The 25,334-nt window shown below is 34.0% G+C and overlaps 1 protein-coding gene across 1 annotated transcript; it reads left to right on the top strand.

Moving 5' to 3' along the window:
• The first annotated feature begins 1,629 nt into the window (after positions 1–1,629).
• MS3_00008506 (uncharacterized protein) lies at positions 1,630–24,262 on the top strand. Its single transcript, XM_051216844.1, has 13 exons — positions 1,630–1,731; positions 1,769–2,060; positions 2,099–2,170; positions 5,020–5,133; positions 7,876–7,910; positions 9,928–10,198; positions 12,446–12,706; positions 13,314–13,644; positions 16,481–16,769; positions 18,508–18,826; positions 19,933–20,184; positions 21,423–21,512; positions 23,728–24,262. The coding sequence occupies exons 4-13, from the start codon at positions 5,047–5,049 to the stop codon at positions 23,980–23,982; spliced, it is 2,190 nt and encodes a 729-aa protein (XP_051065462.1). The 5' UTR covers positions 1,630–1,731; positions 1,769–2,060; positions 2,099–2,170; positions 5,020–5,046; the 3' UTR covers positions 23,983–24,262.
• Positions 24,263–25,334: the final 1,072 nt, after the last annotated feature.

The following is a 25,334-nucleotide window of genomic DNA, read 5'->3' as shown; positions in this document are numbered from 1 at the left end:
ATGTTAAACTTAGGGGACTTTAGTGCATCTACGGTACAACGGAAAAACCTGAGAATTAAGTTTTCAGAAAATTCACGAGTCATAGAGCAACATGTGAAAGAAGCAACTAAGTACAAACTGGACTCCAAACCATCCATAATAGATCTCATATTGACCGATAATAAAGGGGGGCCACAAACCTCCATCATATGTCATCCCTGGTTGAGTGACCATAAAGTACAAGTTTTTGGTTTCCATATCGTTGTCAACAAAGATGTGTCAGCCCAAGATGGACCAAACATCTGGAAAACAGATATATAAGATACTATGCACTAATCCTCAGTAGACTGGTCAATAAACCCAAAGTCCTCTCATGCAATGTCTTGGGACGTATTCAGGAATTTATATATAAAAGTTACGGCATTTCACATCCCTTCGACTGCACCAAGCGGCTGGAGAAAATCCTCGCCGTGGTTCAGCAAGGTGGTTTACACCCTATTCCGTAAGAATTCGGGAGAGATGTAGGTTACTGGGTACTGATGAGTCAAAATCTTGATATCGGGTAGCTCGGAATATTTGTGTCTTGATCTTCCACAAATCTAGGGGGTTGTACAAAAAATTTGCTGAGGAATCTCTAGAATACCTCGGACGCTTATACTTGTACACAAATCAAAGGACTAATAGAAGAGGATATATTCCAGTACTATGGGGAGACAGTAATACTTCATCATCGGTAGAGGATGACACTGGTAAAGCTCAGGTACCCTCAAACTCCCTTAACAATGTATATACCGTACAAATGCTCTTCTCTTCAGTTCATACGAACTCCTACACACACTCGATACAGTGACCACTAAAGAACTCTATGTCTTTGGCCTGATAAATAAGCTTGATATAGTCGAATCCATGGGACCGATATAATACATCCCAGGTTACTAAAGGAACTAGAGAATTTCGTTGCAAACCCCATATGCATATTTTTTAGCCTATCTGTAACCCAGGGACGATTACCAAATTACTAGAAGAACATCATAGAAAGTCCTGTCTTCGAACAGGTTCAGGACAAAAACCTGAGAACTATCGACCCGTAAGCCTAACCAGTGCGATTGTCAAAATTTTAGAAATAATCGTTCAAAGGAAGTTGTTTAGGAATTATAGATTTTTAGAGAGCACCCCATGATGGTTCACAAGCTCATAATAGATCACTCGTCAACTGATTACAGACATTCTCATAGAAGCGTCAGCGAATGGAATTCATTATATCAATACGTGATCGAAGCTCCACCTTTCAGAAGAAAATCCAATCGACTGACGGACCAGCATTGACAAGACTAAAACATGTCACCTAACTAACTGTCATACCCAAACTGAAACTGAAAAAGATTCAATGAAAACGCTTTGTCTTGGATAATTTCTCTTTCTATGAACAAAATTCATAACCAGTGTCGAAACCCAAAAATGGGACGAAGAGTGCTTTGTCGTCATAAGAAAAATTTAGGACTGCCTAGACGTAGTGGAAAACTAGAAAATTACTAATATCGACCTATCCCTATAAAATCATGATTTCATTTTTACACATAAGGCCCATTTGTTATAGCTCACTTTTAAATAATGAAAAACGGTATTTTTTCGCACCAATTTTGTTGAGTGAAATTTGTGTTTTTACCCATAAAATAACACAGCCAAGGTCGTCAGAAGGTTAAGTCACTCATAAAATGTCTAGATCTCCTGGTCCGATATTGGTATACGATCGTAAGCTATAGAGTATTCATCTTTATATTTTATCTAGGAAAGAAAAGGAAATGCACACTGCAGGAAGACGATGAAACTGGTAGAAACCTTTTGCGTTTGTTGGAAATATTACGTACATATAAACCTGATCTGGCTTCTGAACTGTTGCTCTCACTGGTAAATCATTTTCATTGAAAAACATTAGTATAAGAGTTCATTTCCAAGGTTTTAGATACACTTAATACTTTAACATCCTTAGGTTCCTAAGCTGTGTCCAAAATCAATATCTTCTCGACAATTTCGACCCACTTGTATTTATCGGAGATGGTGGTTTTGGAACCGTTTACAAGGTATACCACCCCCATATTTTCATCAAACATTGTTGTAGACAAGACACAAAATTGACGGAAAAGCCTACGCAATCAAAAAGATTTCCGGGTCACGTTCGCGAGATACTCTTGTAAGTTTGGTCGTGTTCTTTGTGATTTCCACTCTCACCTGTCGGTCAAAACATTCTTCGACCAAGGTAAAACCAATAGAGCGAAATGTGTTTTCATGTTTATACGCTTGATTTATACGACACTATGCCAATTTTGACATGGTCTGTCTAAACGGGACATCACCTACCAGTTGTCTAGTAGTTTATTTATGTGAAATTGTAAAAGAAACAATAAACTGTTCTTATTTCAACCCTGATATAGTATCTGCATTCATATTTATTTTTTGAAGATCACCAAAGTGATTTTATGGGTTACAAACTAATTAACAGACACCTGTCGCCCGTCTGACTTACTCAGGTCTACCTCATGCATACTTTTGTCAATTTCTCCGCAGAGGATGAAAATTTTATACAAACGACAAGCTGATACGTTTTGAGCACATAAGTTGGAGGTATAAAAATTCTAAGCTTTTTACTTCTAACCATCGAAGTGTTAGTAACCTGGTTTGTTTTCCCAGCCAGTCAGCCATACTCAGCATAGAACATGGTCTGTTTATGCATCTATTCAACTTGCCGTATCTCATTAGCACAGTGAAACTATATCGTCAAAGTAAGTCCCAATATAGTAGATATAGTAACAGTATCAGTAGTAATGGAAAAGTTTGGACATCTAAGATGCAATGCGCGAAAGTACAAGTTGGCGAAATAAGAAGTATTTTGATGAATTTAGAAACTTAGAATCTGGGCGAAGACAAAGAGTGGATGTACCTACGTCATTGTAAACGATTTTGAGACATCATTCAAAGTCTCTAACCATTTGTTACGATAATCACGCGGGCCCCAACCAGGTAATCTACACCCATTAAAATTTCTCATCCTAATTGTCAGGGAATTCATGGACTGATGACACATACTGGTTTGTCCATTCCTAGCTTTCTTCCAGCCTAGGCTAGGCGGCGTATGGGCATACGTAACATATACCCCGATCACTTCAGTTGATAAAGACGTACTACCTCATATATCGGTTTGCCATCTTTACTTAGTACTCTATCCCTAACTCCAGCATTGCTTACTCGGTGATTCCAAAATACATGAAAAGTACTTCGAAGACACCTATGAGCGAAGAAATTTGTGACGCTGATGTCTTTTCTTTGGCCAGATGTGACTCAGCAAACGACTTTACTAAGTTTTTCAAATCCTGTGTTTGTTTGTCTTCCATTACCTCCCACTGTTTATATATGTTACTGTCTGACTGTTTACATACTTCGTACGGTGATTTTAATAATTTTTGATGGTCATTATTTTCATTTTTATTTACCTAAGTCCGATCTTATTTCTATATTGAAGTTTTATCATTATTATCAGTACTAGTGTATCTATTTTCTTACAATTAATCTGTACCTTTTGCTTATTGTGATTACTGACTCATAAATTGCCTTGATTGGTTCAACATTTTCATATATCCATATAAATATTTCTGCATATCAGAGTGAAGCTTGATGAATATCTAATTGAAACAATATTTTGTTATATTATTTATTTATTTAAGCACAAATATTGGTACGAAGAGGCACCGAATACATATGCGCCACACAAGTCACTTGATTTGTATGTGGGCTGCGATACTGCCCGGATGCCCAGACCAAAGCAAGTGGTTTTCTTAAGGGGCCACTCCCTGAGCCCTCGACCTAAAGGTCTGGTCCACAAGGTAGCGGAGCAACGTCAGGAGATGCAGTCCCATGGTAGCCGGTGACCAGTAATTGGTTTAGGATGCTGGAGCCCATGTGCACCATTGGTTTGGAGTCAAAGTTTACCAACTCCCCTAGGTAGATCCTCAATATTCACCAACCCCGTTAAAGCACCGGACATTCGCTTCTCGTCCTCTGAATTTCGTAAACAACACTCCAGCCGCGAGAAGGCAGTAAGTAGGGCTTTCGTGGTAATGGCTGTATACACGTGGCTATGTGAGAGGATTTCGAGAGGGAGTGCTGATTCATCCCACCCTCGGCCGCACCAGGGCATTTGGAGGCATGTTATATATATCTGTTTACCTCAGTAGCTGTATGTTTTTATATCCTCGATTTTGTTCGTTTTGTTGTTGGGCTATCTATAAGTGTGGTAACTCGAACTATGAGAATTGTGTGCAGTTTCAAACTTTTTTCTTTCGACCGATCAATATTCTAAATGTTTTGCTTACCTGAAAATTCGCACTCACCATATTACTCACTTATTTTTGCTCAGTGTTTCGTTGAATTTTAGTGATGTTTGTAAAATCTTATCACAGTTACGTTCACACTTTCCTTTCTCCTAGCCTTCGAACATCGTCGTATTCAGTAAATTTCATTTGTGGATTTCACTTATTTCCTATCCTTTTTTCTCATTGCCATTGGTATCGTTGTTTTCACTTCTCGGTTGCTCTTTCCAGTGATATATTACGTTTGTGCTAACTCAAAATATCAGTGCTTTGAATCATTCACATTTGTACAAGATTCTACGTTATTCATGTTTGCCATTGAAAAAGTCCTACTTTATTAGTTTTGTAGCCACATGAAATTTATTGAAATGTGCAAAAATTTATAGCTCACTAGTTTGAAATAAACTATTGGTTATGGTACCAGGCGATAAAACAGTTTGGTCAAAATATTCAGATAATGATAAACGTATGTCAGAATCTCATCCATCTCTCCCATTTTCAACATGCGTTTCGTTTGTGCAACCATCTTTCACCAAAACGTATGTCATAACAAAATATTATGTAAAATACGTTGATTTTTTTGTTTCGAAACCTGTTTAATCATAAATGTGTTACAACGAAAGATAAAAATGATATCCAACTAATGTCACTTTTTATTTTCTTTTCTACTTACTAGGAGCTTGCTAAGTCTGAAGTGTATACAATGTCGCGACTTAATCATGTAAACATAGTCAGATATATCACGTCTTGGCTAGATTACGAATGGATATCTGTTGAAAGCAATAGTGAGGTGAGCATTTCATGGTTATCGTTTTGTAATCATGCCTTTTTATATTTTACGTTGCACATACTTTATGGATGATTGCTGTTTTATGGTGTACATATAAGTGAGTTTGTCGTTTTTTATTTGTGGTGATTCTTTAAGTTGGGTTACCACCGATTTTCTTAAAAGCCAACTCCATACGGAAGTATGAAGTATTGCTGATTGACTGAATTACCAGCGTACAATCGTTGTTTCATTAACAGTTGTCATACCCAGTGAAAAACAATCAGAAAATAGTTTAAGAAGAAAAACAAAGCATATAATCAGTCAATATTTAGCAATTTTAAGTAGATATCCACTAAGTTGGGACTCCACGCTAAGGATAATTGTCGAAAATAACAGTAAAGATTCAAAAATGGAGGATTTAAGCCTTAAAAGTATAAAACCACTCAAATGGGAGCGATCGATTCGCTGCTAAAATATGTTTCACGAACCAACCTTAGTTAGTCGGTATAAACGTACAAGAAATATTTTTGAAATTAGTTGATAAATGCCGACAACTACCGATCTGAAATGTATTCTAGTTTAGTAATTAGTCGATAATTATTTAGTTTGTTCTATATCTATACTCAGTTTATTGAATACAAACCTTACTCTAAACCCAATCTGAAACGCTGTCACCATTTTGTTCATTTGAAGAAAATGAACGTTACATACTCTATTTTTCATTTTTGAACAAAATAAGTGTGAACCAGTCGTGTATTTTGAATTACTATGTATGTCAAGTACCCATGTGTTCTCACGTAGTGGTTCTGGATATAAGTACATTTTTAATATAGCCATAGCAAACAAGATAATCACACGCGATTCATTGTGAAAAATTGTTTATAAAAGTCATTTCCAAAGGTGTAGGAAGCTGAGTAGCGATTTAAAGATTAGTGAGTGTTAATGAAGACTATTGTACTTTACGATTTCTGAGTAATGTTACTTAATTACCTTAGTTTACTTCACTTTACTTACGTCTGTTGCCCTTCGCGAAACATAGACCGGTGATCGCTAGTCTCCGATCGATGTCGTCTTCGACTCTTCTTTCTTTTGATGTGTGCCTCCAATTTCCAGCACAATATGTTCTTTAGTTCTTTAGTTTGCCCCTTTTCCTTCTGCCGGGAGGTTTCCAAGTCAAGGCTTGTCTTGTGATCCAGTTCGATGATTTCCTCAATATGTGTCCTATCCACCTCCAGCGTCTTTTCCATTTTGGAGTAAAGCTCAAACATATTTTGATACACGAACATGCAGTTTACTTATATGCCATCCCTTCATATGTTATATACTTTCGCTAAATCTCTTGGTTGAAGATTTCCTGTATTATTTTAAAATAGAAGAACTTTGCTGCTTAGCAACATCCAGAAGCTATATAAGGAATCCAAATTTATTTCATCGTTTCTCATGACAAAAAATCACTTTCAAGAGGTAGTTAATCTCTTGTTTAATTCTATATTTTCATATGTCCTTTATTCCCTTACTTACTATATCCTTTTTGATACTTTACACACACAAATTTAACAGTGCTTCAAAAACTACATTGATTTAACTACATCTTTGTATTAGGATTGTGACTGTCTCAACTGAACAGTATTAGGAAGCCTTTCATTGACATCTATGAATGATTTTAATACAAAACAATCAAAATATGAAAAAACGTGACATTGGAGTACAAATAACTGATATAAGCATGCAGAAAATCTACTAAATATATTCGAATATTCCATTTATTCTGCCTTATGGAAAATAGCTAAACAATGGGGTTTCTGTGCCGTTTGTTCGTCTAATATAGTTTAACAGGCCTAAGTTGTATGCTTGTTCCCTGTATAAATTGTATTCAATAATTTTCTACGAATAGTTGGACTTGTTCCTCTCCTTTTACTATTTGTAGGTTGAAAGGTATTGACGTATTTATAATTCAAAACTCCTAAACAGTGTCCTTTTCCTAACCTTAACCTAGAAAATGATAAACAACTTCATAACATTTATAAACGTCCATAGTATTTTGTTTTGAAATCCTATTTAGAACCCTGAGTAAAGACACCGAAATATGGTTGAAGTATTACTAGAATCTGACTTCTCATGATTGATTGTGGTATACATTCTTTACAACTCTCCTTCAAGAAATAATTTTTTTTAAAGTCCTCACCAACTTCATACTTCCTATTATCTGATGACACCAACTCAAATGAGAAAATAAGCAGCTATTGTTAAAAGAAAGTAAAATCTGCTACATAAATCATATACTTAGAGTCCCTCAAACTTCTTATCATCACAGACAAATTTTATGAAAAAATCTATACCTTGTATACACCATTTGGTTGATTCTAAGCAAACTATCATCCTAAACTGTGGTCTAGTCATCTTCTTTTTCATTTAGGAAATAACCATAACCATCAAGCCACTAGTGACACTACTCATTTTAATGTAACGTAAGGTCATTCTTACTATACTATAAAGACATAGACATAAACATTAATTAAACTTAAAGTGAATGTTAGATGTACTCTTGTTACACTGAGCATTCAACTTAGCTAATCAGTGTATAGCAGCTCATTTGAATCGAATCTGAACCTGAGGTATGCTGATTACAGAAAAAACTCAGATTCATTGTGACTTATTATGCCAATAATCTGCGACTCTCTTTGAAAGCATATAATGCATCGAACGATCAGTCACATTCTGACCTGTAGTAAAACTTCTAAATCCCTATTTCTCTATCTTCAGGTATCCAACTGTAATCTCACTTCTACACGTACTAAGTAAGTATTATGTTTTCGTATCAGATTTTTATTTAAAGTCAAAACTACAAATAAAGCCAATATTTTTTGTATTGGTTACTACTAAAGTATCTTATACATTTATTCTTTTGGTATGTTGAAGTATAAACTTTCACTCAAATCTTGTCGATAAATCTAAGTTCTACTAGCAAAAATTGATCACCGGAACTGAGATTTACAAAGGATAATTTCAGTCATAATCAACGAAATGTTTAACACAGATGTCCCGTAGTCCAAGTTGCCACACCACACTAACACGACGAGATAGAATTAAGATGAATAGCAAAGGAGTCAAAATGATGTGGAATCAACAATATAAAGAAAGGTTAAATATTGAAAATAGGGTTCAAAAAAGCACGATGAAAATGTATGTACGAAGGATTGCTAGTGCTTCAAGTTTATGGAGAGATCAAGAGTGAATATGTAAGCATATTTGTAATCGAATCCGAGTTATGTCACCGAACGTCTCCAACTACTAATCGCGATAGTCTTGCTAACTCCAACTAGATAGTTTACATCGACATACATGACTCAAACCAACAATTAATGACTTTATCGACTAATCTTACCTCTTGGCTTGGCTGTTTCTATCCCAACCTACTCCTGCACCAACCATCATAGTGCGTCGAGGTTGGCAGTCGTCAATCATACTTAGCACCACACTAGACTAAGATCCATAACCTCATTGAAAGATCTGTTATCTTTATCTACTACCCTTCAACTAACCTTTAGCACTGCTCATACTACGGTCGCAGAATACACGAACAATACTTAAAAGACACCTATGACCAATACCCTGCAGCCTACGCATGTCTCCTACTTTTAAAGACCACGTCTCATAAGCATAGAGCAATACAAAGCGGACTGCTGAACAGTGTACTCGCTTCTTGGTTGAGAGACGGACATCTCTCCTACTCTACGACTGACACAAATTTGTCTTTGCGATACTATTTAAAGATATTATGAAAATTTGGGACCGTATAAACCATTGAGAGATCTAGTGTTAACACATTAACTAGTGCGTTTAAAGAGTTTAAGAATACCTCAGGGATTCTGTACACTTATAAATCAACTGTATAACTATTAAGGAAAAAAATGTATTTGTAAAATCTCAGCGTATGAATTTGAAATAAATTCAACGTTGGCTTTACTTCAAATTCATACGCTGAGATCTTACAAATACATTCTTTCTCTTTAATGTCTCACATCAACTAGGTGCCCAAATTTTGTGAAACTATTCCATCAAATTTAAACGAAAGTTCTTATAAACTGCATAAATAGTTAATTTTTATGTGAAACAAAATATAAATATTGTAAATATATTGGAAGTAAAACTTCACTTTGAAATATATTACTTCAGCGCTTGTAATTCTAATGAATATCTTTAAGACCTAACCGTCACTTGTTGAGAATGTTGTATAGATCTTTGTGTTCGATCGCCACTGTTTGTTATGAATGGGTGAATAGATGAAATGAGGACGTTTGAAATATACACTCAGGTGTATCAGCATATATATCTCTAGCGTGTGTTTATCAAACAATTGGTTTATAGCATTTTAATATGGTTTTAATTGGAAACTTTTATTTGCCCCACTAACTTTCGTCATACCTTTTCCGTTCATGAATCTTGCAATGAAACCGAGGACTTGCGTTTATTCCTGTTTGAAATTCGTCAGCTAAATGCATCTGTATTCGGGTATGAGTAACGCGTATAGAACAACAGGTACTGGGGTTCCAGTCTGAGTGTGAACATCACCACTGGGGTAGTTTTTCAGCCTGGATGATTCCCAGTTAGGATGAAACGCGCATTCTAAATTCCACTGTTAGCCACAAATCAAACGTAAACTATAACTATTAAACAGAGGTAGAATAAGGCAAAGGATAAATGGTTTATTAACAATATACTTTATAAATAATGAACATGAATACATAACTCTTATCTTATCCACTTATCTATTCATTATATATCAGTACCTTTCTTTTTTTAATTTTTACATAGTAATTATTTAACTCATCCATCAAACATTATGAATATAAAGCATGTTAAGTCTAGAAATAATCATACTTCTGTTAAATCTTCATTTAACACTCTTCTTACGCCTAATGAATTCAATGATTCTTGGGAAATTAATGAAAATCCAGAAACTAATGGCTTATCACTACCAGATGGAAGACGAAAGAAAAAACGTAGAAATAATCTGAAAATTGACACTTCATCAGATATCAAAGCATTGATTCCTAGTAAAGAATTAATTCCTGTCAATCATTTTGTAAGTTTTTTTTAAAAAGGGTATGGTTGTAATTTATTGTCCCAATGACCGTGCTTGTGATTAGCTGTCTTTGTAGGTTTTATTGACTGTATTTACCTTTGCATCCACGTGTTTTATTTCTCACTTTTCTATGTACATCAGTCAGTCAGTCAGTAACAACGTAGAACTTGGTGCGTACGTACATCAGTTCGACTTGCCATACCACATTAGCACACAGATGCAATTGTCGATTCAAATCCCGTAGTGGTAGAGGTAGTAAGAGTATAAGCAGTAATCGGGAAGATTAGTGTTTGGAGATGTTACTTAAAGAGTATAATACAGTGAAATAAATTTGGGAAGAGAAAAAGAGAGACAAGGAGAAATAAGGAGATCAAAATTTGGGAGAACACAAAGAGTGTATGCACCTGCGCCATTGCAAACGATTTTGAGCCATGTCATTCAAGGTCTCTAACCATCGGTTGCTATCATCTCGCGGTCCCCAACCAGGTAGTCTACATCTACCAACATGGCTCAGTCCACTTGTGAGTGACTTCATGGACTTGTGCCATGTTTTGGTCTGACCAACCCTAGCTTTCTTCCAACCTACTCCTATGTACATAGATTTATATATCATTTTATACTACATTTTAATTTAACTTCCTCCTATTGCCGGATCTTTTCTTTCAAGATTACTGGTTCTGTGTAATTTTGGATTCCAACAGAATCCGTGTATAAAAATTTATCCACTCTTTTATATGTATATTTGTTGAAGAGAGATTCGTTTACACGTTGGTATCTTCGTTTCTAAAACCTCAAAATATTGTTAAACTTGTTGCATTGTTACTAGGTTCCATAGCGTATAGTCACAGACCAGTATATTTATATATAAATATTCCTGCCAGATTTTCGCGCTTATACTAAGTAATTGACATTACACTTAGGTGCATAGTTTAAGTTGAGACGAAGCACTAATAACAGTGACTAATTTTCCCAACCGTAGTTGCTACCTTGACTCGTAATGACTCAATCGAGCTATATGAACTGAAATACCTGTCTTGTAGGCTATACCACCCCCATCTTGGTTGGTTTGAGAGTAGCAATAACAAAAGCAGCAAACTTATGGTTCAATTAGTCATTAAGGAATTTTACATGAAAATTATAAGGGTCAATTATATGTGTTCTTTTGTTCATCTAATTCCTAATTATTAGAATTTGGATTTGATTTTTAATTCTCACACAAAAATACTTCAGAAATTTGTTATAAGTTACTAAAATGTATGTTTTCGTTTGCTTAATATTACTCTAAAGATTCAGAATTTGACAACGCTAACTTCAAACTCTTGAAAATGTCACACGCAAATAATATTTGTCCTACACCCAATAAATGAATGGTAAATGTACAAGGCAATATTAATTTGATTTGAAAAGTATATTTAATTACCGTGTAAAAAGACAGATAAAAAGTAGACCTATAAAGCTGAATAGTAAAAGAATGGAAAGAATGTCTCATATGAACAGCAGAGTACTGCGAAAAAAATACTTATTACTAACAACATCGTTTCTTTTCATACCACTCCTCCCTTCATAACGTTAAGTTGCAGAATACCGATTTAGATTGTCAGAGTTAAATTCTACATTAATTGCCTACATTCGTTTGGTCTAGAAAGTTGCTTTCTCCCTTCCTCAGTAATATTTGTAAAATGAGACGCGGCCGAACCAAAACATGATTATCAGTCCATGAAATCATTGATTGAGTCATGTTGGTAAATCCAGACTGCTTGGTTGAGGTCCACTCAATTACTTCAATCAGTGGTTGAAGACGTTGGATGATTATATGATCCATTATTTCGATTCTTTTATTGTTTATCTTGTTGATTTCATCCCGTCGTGCTAGTGTAGTATTGTAATGTGTGCTATGACACATTTGTACCTACTTCCACCTGTTACCTCTCATGGAGAATAGGTCTTTGACCAGGATTCTCCAACCAACTCTGTCTTGGGCTTTCCTTCCCAGTTGTTTCCAATTACTACTGCCACATTTGTGCCAGACTCTATATTGATAATGAATGACTGGCTTAGAAAAGATTGTTGGTGATATACTGGAAAACATTTTGACTTCCGCTTCGTCAAATTTTCTGAACGGAATCATTTGCATGTATCAGATTGAACTATTTATTTTAAGGCATAATTTATCTCTAAAGCATTAACGATTAATCACTTGTATTGGATTTGTTTACTTTCCCCCTCTTCTTCAACTTTCTTTTTAAGGATAAGTCACATCCCGGTATGTATATTCGACGACCTGTTCTGTGTATTCAATTAGAACTATGTCAGTATAACTTAGCAGATTGGCTACAGCATAGAAATAACTTGCTCTCTATTAATACTCCTGTCCCCAATAATCAATTGAATATCTCACCGCTTTTATATCAATCAGTTCAACGTGCTCCTGTTCGTTGGTTAATGGATCAAATAATTTCAGGTGTTGCGTATTTACATTCTGAAAATGTAATTCATCGTGATCTTAAGGTAAGTTTGTAGCTTCTATAACTTTCCTAGCTGATTTAATCCTTGACATGATAATATATGAAAGAAGTTTGCTTAAATGTTTACTAGCCTCTAGCTAAAAAGCTTTTAATATACCATGCAGTCGAATAATAGTACTCTAAAGAATCAGGAGGGACTAGTGATACAACAGTTAGTTTTACAGTTTTCATTCAATAACTTTGAACTCATCGGAATAGGGATTTTGTAGAGATTGTTGGACGTTGTTGAGGTCACGAACCGATCTAAAGTAGACAACCATAATAAATCAAGAGATTATTGGACAGCTTTTCCATTCTATCATGACACTTGTTAACAGTGTGAATCAACGATCTTACCGAAAACTAAACCTAAGACACTTAAGTCTCGTGGTAACTGTTTAACCTTTAAACCATTGGGTTAACATTCAATTGTTGACATTTCTAACTTAAATTAATTCATTATTCCTCTTTTTGTTACCTTCTCTATTCAATTGCATACTCTCCGGGTGTTGTTCTTTTGTTCCTCATGACTAGTTTATTCTATACATAACTACCAATCATTTATCCAAATCTACTTTCTGATTGATTAATTTCACTTTTCTTTTTTCCAGCCTGAAAATGTACTAATATGTGGACCTCCATTGCATTCAATCACTAATATCCCATGTACACGTATTGTTGATCGACGATTATCACATAAATATTTAGACAACGAAAGAGAAAACTCAATCAATTTGTCTTCATCTTCCCTTTTACTAACAAATAATAATGATTATAATTATAATGACAGTAGTTGTATGCATTCACTTTCAAAAGCATCAAATTGTTATCATCAATTAATTGTGAAAATATGTGATTTTGGATTGGCTAGAATGTTGTTAGATTATTCATCATTTAATTTGATGAATTCATACTCTGATTCACCAATAAAAAATACATCAGGTATAAATTTTCTTCCTCTTTTTTTTACAGTCTTGTATTTTTCTCATTAGTTGTTAAGTGTTTAAATTATTTATCATATGGACTCAGTAGCACATTAGTGGATAATGCGCTAAACTTTTGGAGAAAAGGGTACAGGGTTAGAGTTCTGGTGTGGAAATGAAACAAACATCTGGCACTTAAATCGTATATGTAGATTTCATCTAAGCGGTTTACATGTGAGCTCCCGAATCTTGAAGGAACTAATAGCGTATGAACCTATTTCAGTCACCGGCTACCATGAGACTGAATATCCTGACGTTTCTTCATTGCCTTGTGAATTAAACCTCCAGGTCAGAGGCTCAAGAAATGGCCCCTTAAAAAATATGTAGAAAACGTTCTCCTCATCATAGGTACAAACGATATTTACAGTTAATTTGTAACGGCTGTTATATTTGTAAAAACTTGACTTGAAGCAGGTGGCAACTAATATTTTCATGACATAGGTTTAAAGAAAAGAATCGATATCAGACAGATTTCATTCACCCTCCTAAAACACAGCAAACACTTATTAACTAAATACACTCATTTGTATAGAGCTTTTCTTGGCACATGATATTTAGTCAACAAATGTCATACATTACTGAAGTGATAGGAATACAATTTGGATTTCACACTGGAATCAAGCTATCGAATATTTTGCTGATTAAATGTCACACCAAACTATTACAAACAAATACTAAATAAATATTACACTGAATTTAAATATTTCGCGTTTTATCCTGATCTAATACCCTCACCTTTTTTAGCAAGATACCTATAAGTAGGCCCTCCGTTTAAGGTTTCTGGTTTCATCTGTTATTCGTTTTCATTCTAACTGCAAAATATGTAACAGATAATCACAACTAAATTTCACTTGAATATAAACAACTATAGGACACCGGTGAATCTCCTTCCCCAAGAAGTGTCATATATGTCAAGACCTTAGTGCCGGTTACTCGCGACCCAAATAGTTTAGTAGTAACGTCCCTAACTGTGAAACTATATGACGCGAGTTCAAATCTATCGGGAAGCATCATTCTCCCCCCTCAAGATTCCTAGTACACCTAAATGACAGGGTTTCCTTTTGACTGCCGCCGATCGTCACCTCAAACTTTGAAGTGTAGTTGTGTTCGCCTTATTTCAATAGCAGACGCAACAAATATCCGTAGTTCTTGTTAAAAAGAAACACAATCGACAAATTTAAAAAATAATTTTGTCGATCCTAATATATATATATATATATATCTTTCAATGGTTTAGATCATGAGTCAGTTAAAGCTAGACCACCATGGAAAACCTGGAAGCACTGGACGACCGTTTCGTCCTACTGTGGGACTCCTCAGCAGTGCGCACCCACGACCTCGCCCCTGCGAGATTCGAACCCAGGACCTACTGGTTTCGCGCGCGAGCACTTAGTCGGCTCAGTGGTCTAGTGGTTAAGTGTTTGCGAAACCAGTAGGTCCTGGGTTCGAATCTCGCAGAGGGCGAGGTCGTGGGTGCGCACTGCTGAGGAGTCCCACAATAGGACGAAACGGCCGTCCAGTGCTTCCAGGTTTTCCATGGTGGTCTGGCTTCAACTGACTCATGATCTTAACCATTGAACTTACTATAACATCCACAAAACCCATCTGATATATATATATATATATATATATATATATCTGTTTAATGGTGCACATCAAAGTTTATGTCATCAAAATAAAGTATGCTTTACACATTATAAGAACGATCTCATTCTTATCTTTCTTGTTAACTTGTAAACGAGAAGAAAGAACAGAAAAAAATCAATAATTTGATGATATTAGTATGTAGAATATTTAGAACAAACACTATTCATTCTGCATAGAATGAAAGCAAAAGATCATTATCACACTGATGCTTAGCTTTAAGGTATAGACTTGGGTTTTATACTTCGTATTATTACCATCTGTACTGTATTTTAAAGAGCTCTTGTGAACTTTTGTCGTTGTTTAATTAACTATTCAAAAGCTCGTTTTAATCTGATCTCGTTTTTATTTCATTTAACAGTAGTTTTACAATAACTCTAAAATTATCAGAACTATGTGATATATATTAGCGCAATACGTTTCAAATAATTTGATCACACATATACTTGTTAAGAACATTGATATATAAAAATAGAAAGTCAATTAGACAAATGGAGGGTAAGAATAGGAGTTCTCAATACATTAACGTCTTATTCAATTTAATTAATTGACTTATTGGACAGAAAATACAGATGATAATAATACAACTAATAATTATAAATCTCACTGCATTTTCATAATCTGGATACTTTGGTTGGAGTGTGTGTGTATTCTGAAACTGAGAAAATGGGAAGTTTTATTTTAGTGCTCCAGTTCATTTACATATGATCGTTGTAGCATTTTACAGCATCAATCTCTTTTACGATTTTTCGCATTAGAATACACTAAATTTTTATAAACAATTCATCTTATTATCACCAGACATTTAATGTTTTATATTTGATGATTAGAAGTAGTCGAAAGCATCCCTTTCAACTCTTACTTTGTTGCTAGCTGGCAGTTGGCAACAAGATGTACTTGCAGTAATGAGTGAAAACTAATGCTCCATGTGACATTTGAATCCAAATCAACTAGCTTCATGATGTGAGACGTTACCTCGAAACTACTCGGGTTGCGACTGACTTCCAGTAGGATTGATATATTTTCATATGATTGGTCAGTGAGTAGTGACCAATGTCATGTTTGCCTAATCTTCTTAGTGCTAATTAAATTCTATCGATAAAATTTATTTTGCACAGTAATATGCTAATTTTTACTTTCCAATTTTTCAGACACTTTCCAATCATTTAACAAAAACACACATGTACAAAATCCAAATGATACCAACATATCGAGATTTGCATGTCATTTAAATTCATTATCTTTATCACAGTCAAATCAACCTTCATTTTTTAATGGAACTAGTTCATTTCCTAATGATGATGATAATAATAATAATGATGAAGATGAAGATAACGGTGATGAGTATCCATCGTTATCGATATTGTCAACATCATCTAGTCGAAGTACCGATTCGGATAGTTTAATTCAATTTAAAAATAGTTTACGATATTCTTCAGAGTAAGTGTTTTTGTTTGTAAAAAAAGAAAACAAAAGAAGCATTTTATTCATTTTGTTAAATATTATTTACTGAAGGTAGATCCAGTGTCATACAAAGTCTTACTTTGTTTTCGAAATGGTTACTTTCGCATAAATTTGATTGGATTTACGCAAACGTATACAAAACACTTTAAATAGATCAAGATCATCTTTTATCCTAAAAAAGAATAAAATAAATGAGCTTGGACACGGATCAATTGGTGTTTCTGAACTCCTGCATCTATTCACACTTAGAACAGATTTGTTTTAGGTCTGTTGTGTTGGATAATCAATCTTTCAATTCTGCTACTGATATAAAAGCTTCATATGTGCAAGCCCAGTCTGTTATTTCAGCAAAAAAAATACTGAGTAGAAAGCTTTTGACTAATCTAAATCAAAATATATCCACAAATTTATTAGTCTAATTATATGAAACTCAGAAAATTAAGCCAACCTTTCAACTAGTAATTTATATCGAAAGTTAAGCCAAATCTTGACAATTAGAGTACCCTCTTCATTACCCCTCATTTTTCATTTGGCCTTCAAATGACATGTCTGTTTGGCCCAGCACATCAAAGTCATGTAGCTATATCAGTTCTTAAGTTACTAATTCATTTAAAGTTGTGCATAATTGTTTTATTATACTTTCTTTGGTTCGAAGGAGATACGCGTATGTGTATGTGGCAGATATCCCTCGTATAGTTAGTTCAGTAGTAACCTCTCTGACGGTAACGTAGACTGTATGGAGAGCATCAGTCAATACCCTCAAAATTATGCACACTGTCCTGCTGATGATGAGTACCAATTAATTTGAAACATAGTTTCAAAACTTTTTTATCTATTTATTTCTTGCAGCTAATTAGGATTAAAAGTGCTTACTACATTATCACAGATTAATCTTTTGATTCAAATTTGTCAAAGTGTAATTTATATCCATATATTTCAGTGTTTTTTCATTGCAATGAACAAATACTTATAATATTTAACTTAATTCTATACAGATACACACTAAATCCGATAATTTGCTCAGTGGTTAACTTTTTAATAACAGTGATTACTAATTATCATGCTATCATTAGTTCGAATGTAGTAACAATCACGAATGCTTTGTTTCTCAACTATGTTATGTCTTCATGTATCACCCACAAAACAATTGTATACACCAAGGTATATTAATTATCAAATGTTTCAGTAATATTTAATAGATAGATCCTGAAAACTTATCATTAGAGTTAATAAGTAATTCCTTTAGAAAAATCACTGTCTTTTGAATGTCAACTTTAATCCATGCATACAATTTAGCTGTCAACATTTCATGGCGTAAATTAGATCGGATAAGTTATGTTTTGTGAAGTTTTTCATTCATATGCGAAATTTTCGCCTATGAGTTTGTAGGTAACAAGGCTAAGGTTGAATTTGATAGTTTTTTTTAAAAAACATTGAGCATTGGGTAGGAAGTCAATAATAAATATCTTTTTGTTATATCCCAATGACCAGAAAACTATATTTATTACGTTTCGTGACTTAATGTAAGACACCTTCTTCGGAGTAAATAAATACCATTTTTCTACTCATTGAGATATACCAAAAAAATATATTCATTATGAAACTTTTACTGTTCTTATAATTATTATTACAGGTATTTTACCAAGTTATCTCTTTAGTTGTTAACTAAATGCATAATTTCCAAACGAATTTCCTTTTTTTTCAACATTTTTAGTAATTTATCAGAAACTGATGAATCGATAATGAACTCTCTACAACCCAATCAAAATATAAGACAGAATACAATGAAATCTAATCAAGAATTCACTATGGTGAATTCATCTAGTAATAATAATAATAATCTATGCGAAACAAGTGATAACTCTGACGAAAAACACTTATTGTTGTCAAAACATAAACCTGTAACGACAACTAAAACACATCAGACTTTGTTTTATTTAACGGCCGATTTAGGCAGTTCGATTTATACTGCACCAGAAGTTCAAAATTCTTGTAAAAATAAATCAAATCAACGAACATTGTATAATTATAAGGTTTGTTAAACATATTGTGGAGATTGTTGAATTTCATTCAGATCATGAACCGACCTAAGTTGGACCACTATTAAAAATCTGAAAACAAATCATACACACGTGTCGCGTGTGAGGTAGTTACTCATCGAAGACAATGAAAGATGAACGTTGAGAAATGTTCTGGATTGGTTAGGCTAGACGTTTATACGACTGGATGCCGGCTCAGAGGTCTAGGGGTTCGGTGTTTGCTCGAGACCACAGGTCCTGGATCCGATTCCTGCGTGTGGGATCGCAGGTGCGTACTACTGAGGAGTCTCATACTGAGAAAAAACGGCCGTCAGAGCTCCAGGTTGTCAATGATAGCCTAACTTAGATTGGCTCATGGTTTCAATTATATATATATATATATGATGCTTTTTAAATCTGATATTCTATGAAATCAAATTAATGAGTGTCATTGGAACTAAATAGTAACTTAAGTACATATTATAATGGTTGCATATATTATTACTTGTTGTCTAGTGATAAACGCCTGTGCTTGATTATATAAACTAATATTATTCATTTCCTAAGTACAGATCTATTTCCTCAGCTTTGAACTGCACAAAATGTTTATATGTGAGGTGTCATTGTTATGTTACTCAGTGAAGCAAGTTTCATATCTGGAAATTATTGGTCGAGAATCAAATGCTTTTACTACTGAAACCACCGACCCCTACCCGACTACATGAACCTGTAACATATTGGTTTTATAAAAAAAAATGACTATTAGTGAAACTCTGAAAATATTTTTCGTCTTATTTGAGGTTCGTCAACGATATGTACATACAATCCAGTATTTTGATGCTCACAGCGACATTTGAGCCTAGTACCTTTCTTTTTAAATAAATGTCAACACACATTATTCACTCAGATAGGGAGTCTAGATAGCTACTAACATGTATTATTTCATTATCATTATTAGTAAAAGTATGAATTATCCTGTTGTGATATACTGAACTTGTGATGTGTCATTTTCCGTCAACACATATATTTCAAGTGTTATTTAATTGTATTTAAATCTGTTTATTAGGTTATAAACATTATTATCTCTTTGTTCATTATTCTTATTCATTTAATTAAAATAGGCTGATATTTATAGTTTAGGTGTAATATTCTTTGAAATGTTACATCCATGCTTCACAAGATCCGAATTAATAACCTATTTAGAACAATTTATCAATGCATCATCATTAACTAATTGTCATAATATAGAAAATCAAAAAATCTCAAATGGTGGTACCAACCAGTGTAACATTAATGTTCATACTAAACATGGAATTATGGATTATTTGTTAGATATATTTCCTCGTCCAATGCAGTCAACTTGGCCTTATGAAGTGAGTCTTATGTAATGTTTTTTTTCCTATTTCGTTGTCGATTTGTTTGTTTTTAATCTTAGTTCTTCACTATGAGATGATGAATAAAACCGAATAATTGATAGCTGATAACAGAATATCATAAATTAGATAAGCAGTTCACTAATTATTCAATCTCCACTATTATTTCCCACTGTGGATTACCTTTCCTCTATCATTCAACTTTGGCATTAACAGAATTCCCAATTGCCTATATTGTTCTGTAATATGTAATCCGTAAATTTATGGCGTCACAGTTGATGATGATATATATACAACGTTGCTTATGAACGTGACCAGAAGAATGCAAAAAGTTGTAAGATATCCTTGGTTTGAAAAGACCAGGGTTTTTAATCTCAAAGAAGTATTACACAACGAATAAAATGGACCAGATTACCATAAGCCAATCTGTCGTTTTGCACGCGTACATTGATCTTATCTGTTACATTAATGCCAAAGACTCATACTAATATCTGCATGCATAAACTTTTCAATGGCTTACGTCAAACAGTAAGAACAGCCATAGGCTCTTCCCATTTGTACAGAAAGTCTTTTGGTTTCATTGGTATATCGTTTATGCTATACCTGTGCACGTTGATCATCGACTGTTTGCGAGAGATTTGATAAGCATATATGCTGTCCTTATCCCAGTAATAGATTTACACACTACCACTACGTACAATATAGGTATTGTGGTTCGTAGAAATCTAAAGAAATTTAATTTTAGGCATCTTATAGTTTTTTGTGGATAACGATGAGTTAATAGTTTTTTTAGGTAAATTTGTGAAATTAGTTGAACACCAAAAAATAACTTAGAATCAGTCCAAATAGCACAGATGTATTTACTCTTAAATTCTAGTATTCCTTGATAAACACTGTTTTATTCTGTCTTGTCGAATCGTATTCCCATTGTTTAGTCTTTCTCATTATCATTGATACTCTTTTACCATTCATATTGTTGTGTTGATATGGTATGACAACTTGGACCAATGCATATTTGTTGCAGGGTCTACATTGATTATTAATAAATAATCAAAATAACAAATATACTTGAATATGTCAATGCGACTTATTACAATGTATTATTATTATTGTTGTCTTTCCGTAAAGTGATAATATTCTTACAAATTACTGTTTCTTCTAGTATATATATATATATATATATATATATATATCACCTTTCATGTATTTCTCTTTGATCCTTAAATCTACAATATCAGAGTCAATTAGTTGCTAGAATGTTAAATCTTCATGTTCAATATCGTCCTAATGCAATGGAAGTTTTAGAAATCTTGTCAGTCAACTCAGAGGTTAGTGGTGTGTTTGAAAATTGTGAATAATTATTCAGAATACTAATATATAATATTTAATGACATATTATAAACAGAAAAAGAAATATAAATTGTATGAGAGTTAACCTAATCAATAGCCTGCATTCTTAACATGTCTCTAATTTGAAAAGTTGTACACTTTTTCGGGTTTTTTTAAAACCCTTTTTTCCTTTTTTTTTGTCTTTGTTTCTGTTTTTTTGCGTAAGAAACTTGTTGAAATACCCTATGATGAGAATTCTATATTGTACCAAAATATAATATTGAATGAAGCCATTAATAATAATAATAATAATAATAATAATCAGTCATTGGGTCTGGACTCCTTAGTTTAAAGCTTAAGCGCTCGCCGCTTGATCTGAAGGCCCCAGGTTTGATCCCTGGCGGGGTTGTGGGTGTGTGTTGCTGAGGAATCGGGAAACAGCTCTATAGTACCTCTTAACTAAGGTCACTGCGCAATGCAAGTTACAAAATTCAACAATGTCCACAAGCCTTCGTACTAAGAATAACACACCTTTCCAATAAAGCTGATTCTTTTTTGTATATTTCTCGTCTTCTTCATTGTCTGCACATAAGTTTATTTCAATATCCATTCGGCAGTCTATAAAATGATATATTTGTCTTGTTATATTTCACATCAAACGTACAAATTACAAACCATCTTTATATATAAAAATGAGATTTTTCAGGTTTATTATTTAACAGAGGATTTTATCTTAAAAATTTCAGTTAAAAAATCATACTGTCTGTTGGCAGCATTCTTCACAGTTTGAAATAACCTGAGGTCCCACTAAGAACTGATGAGTATTTGGCAGCTGTTCCGTCCTACTCCACAGTAACGTGCACCTATGACCTGACTAGTGACTTAGCTATAGGAACGTTCCTGAGGTTTTATTAAGAATTCTTGAACGATGGAGTCTAGGCATGTCAGAGCGAAACAATTGTCAAAAAGGGCGTAGAGAGACCATTGCACTGTCTCATTAACTGATTGACGTAGGAAATTTGTAACACTAGGTGTAATTCAGTGGCGTCTAACGCTTAGATGTTCGCTGCAAAACCTTTAGTGGTTTTATACTAGGACGAAACAGATGTTCAGTGTTCCTGGTTTCTACAAGTTATCTCATTGGACATCAATATGTGGTGAATACAACTTGCAAATTAAATCACGTTATCATAAGATGACTGTGTCAATCAATATTTTATGCTTACTGTTGAGCTTTAGTTTAAACATTATTAAAACTCCACTGAGATTATATTACCTGGATGATGAACTAAGTTATAATTAGACAAATAAACTAAAAGAAACATTTTGTGACCTGATACAGTTTGCGTATCGATTCAAAACGCCTCATTTCACATCAACATACAGAAATAAAACCGAAAAGAGGGGCAAAAATCTTCACTTCAAAACAGAACACTTAAACCAGTCAAAGGAATGCAAAAATATGGGGGGAAAGTCTAGCAAGAATGCATCAGTGCTCCTGTGACTGACCTCCATCTGGGTTATGTAAAATTCACAACCATGACAGATCCCAACCTTACTGTATGGTCCCCAATGACGAGTGATTTCATGATTGGACAAGATGTCGTAGTTTGATATCTCTTGATGTCTTTAGCTCACTCCTAGGCTATCTAACATAACACCTAAATGATTGACTTTCCAGATGGTATAACACATTTCTCAACAGCTTAGTTAGCTGGTTTTTCGTGAATTGTTAAATTGATTCCAAACATTTTAAATGAGTAGAATGAAACGTTGTGATATGTTTTTGCTGAAATCTTTTTTCTGCTACTCTCTAATCTTTCTTTATCCACCCCAACCACATGTGTTTTATACATCAAATGAATAACATAACTCACTCAATAGAGATTTATGCACCCAACTTTCAGCTACACTGTTTGTGTTAAACTATGTGATGCTACCCTATTGTACAAATTGAATCTGGACTTGTACTCCGTTGGTTGAAAACCGAAAACTTTAACCATCAAGTCATCGCTCTTTTTATCAACCTAGATATTGAAATCATTTGATAATCTAAACTGCTAATACTCACAGTCAATTTTCTGTAGTATTAAGGTTTTATAACAAAATTTATGGTTTTTACAGGTAAGACTGATTCAATTTAACTACATTTTACATTAATTATTATATTTTACTATTTCTCATCTTTTCAATTTCATTCGTTTACTTTACTAGTTCCCAGATCTCGTGGAAAATCACATCACTGTAGATGCATCTAATTCATCCCTAGATATTGTTTCCAAGAATTTGAAAATAGAATCAACAATACACGAAGACAAGAAAATATACTATCTACTGAAAGGTAACTTCTCAAATTATCAATTAATTGATTATCTGATATGGCGTAATCGAGAACTGGAACAAAAACTGCATGAAGCACAAGAACGTCTTTCTGTGTATGAAAAAGCAGATAAAGTAGAAAATGTATAGTGATGAATTTTCTGCATGTTTAGTTTTCATCACTAGATAAAATGAGCCATCTCTATGATCATCTAACTTTCTTCATGATAGTTCCATGTATATAACATAGAAATAGATGTCTATTTATTTTGAATTTTTTTTCTTTTAACTAAATGAATCTTATGAATAACACTTATCAAAGTTGTACATAGTCGTATTTTGTCAAGTAGTCTCTTTGAGACGGAAAATTTCCTCATTGTGTTACCTTCGTTATTTCTTTTCCGGCAATCATAAAATTTAGATGAATGTTCTAAACTGTTTTACTCGTGATTATTATGGGGTCACAAGGTCATATTTTCATGCTTGACACTTATTAGTAGGAATTAATTACATCCATTGAAGATAGTTATTCTTCCTGATATTTGGACCTAACTAAACAGTGACACAGGTATTACCTCTGATTTCATCATGATATCACGTTACATACATGGTTAGAAGTACTCAACACTGGTTGTTCTCTGGAAACCAATTACTGAACGGATCCAATCATAATTACAATATGTTACTGTCTAATCGGGTTGGTCTATGAATATTACATTAATTAACTTCAGAATCAGTTCTACAAACAAAACAAGCATTTACTAACTTTGGTTGTAACAAGACACTGTTTGGATGATTTTTTCTAACGAAAATTGGAACCCAATTAGTCATATCTTTGCATTGCAGAAGAGCTCCATACTGAGATGAAACAGTTAGACCGGACCGTGACACTAAACTATAAGAAAATCAAGTTATTGACTCCATTTCAATAATAACTATTCACTAATATAAGTAGAATTCAGGAAATTGTAATGTCTAGTCCTATGTCACACCCACGTGGGTTATTCCAGCTTTCGGACAGACCAACTACTTTATTCTTCCTTAGTCACATTTCGACCTTGTGACTTCCCGGTTTATAGCCTTGGCCGTTTTTATTTGAGCTCATGCGTTTGTACTGCTTACCCTGCTCATCACATATCTTAAGCCTATTTTTGTCTACCTATTAATCGTGAGTCACGCTTTATCGAAAGTTTTTCGTTTTCGCGCCCTTCGTCTTAATATCTGTGTGATTAGACGAATGCATGGAATAAACTCACCCAACTTAATCCGTATATGGCTTCTTAGTACCCCGTCTCCCACACGGGGTTAGCCTATGTATCATATATGGAAGAATTATAATCAGGTTTATTCGTTCGCCAAAAATGTAGTCAGACCGCGAGCTAATAAATTAACAGACTATCAAAAACAGGTTTATTATTATTGGGTGCAATAGAGAAGATATGAAATGTCTGAGGAAATGTAGCTAGGTTGACAGACACCCCACATGAACACCCATGAAATAA

Source organism: Schistosoma haematobium, chromosome 6 (genome assembly GCF_000699445.3).
Source record: "Schistosoma haematobium chromosome 6, whole genome shotgun sequence".
Lineage (NCBI taxonomy): Eukaryota > Metazoa > Platyhelminthes > Trematoda > Strigeidida > Schistosomatidae > Schistosoma > Schistosoma haematobium.
This window is presented reverse-complemented; position numbering and strand designations above follow the sequence as displayed.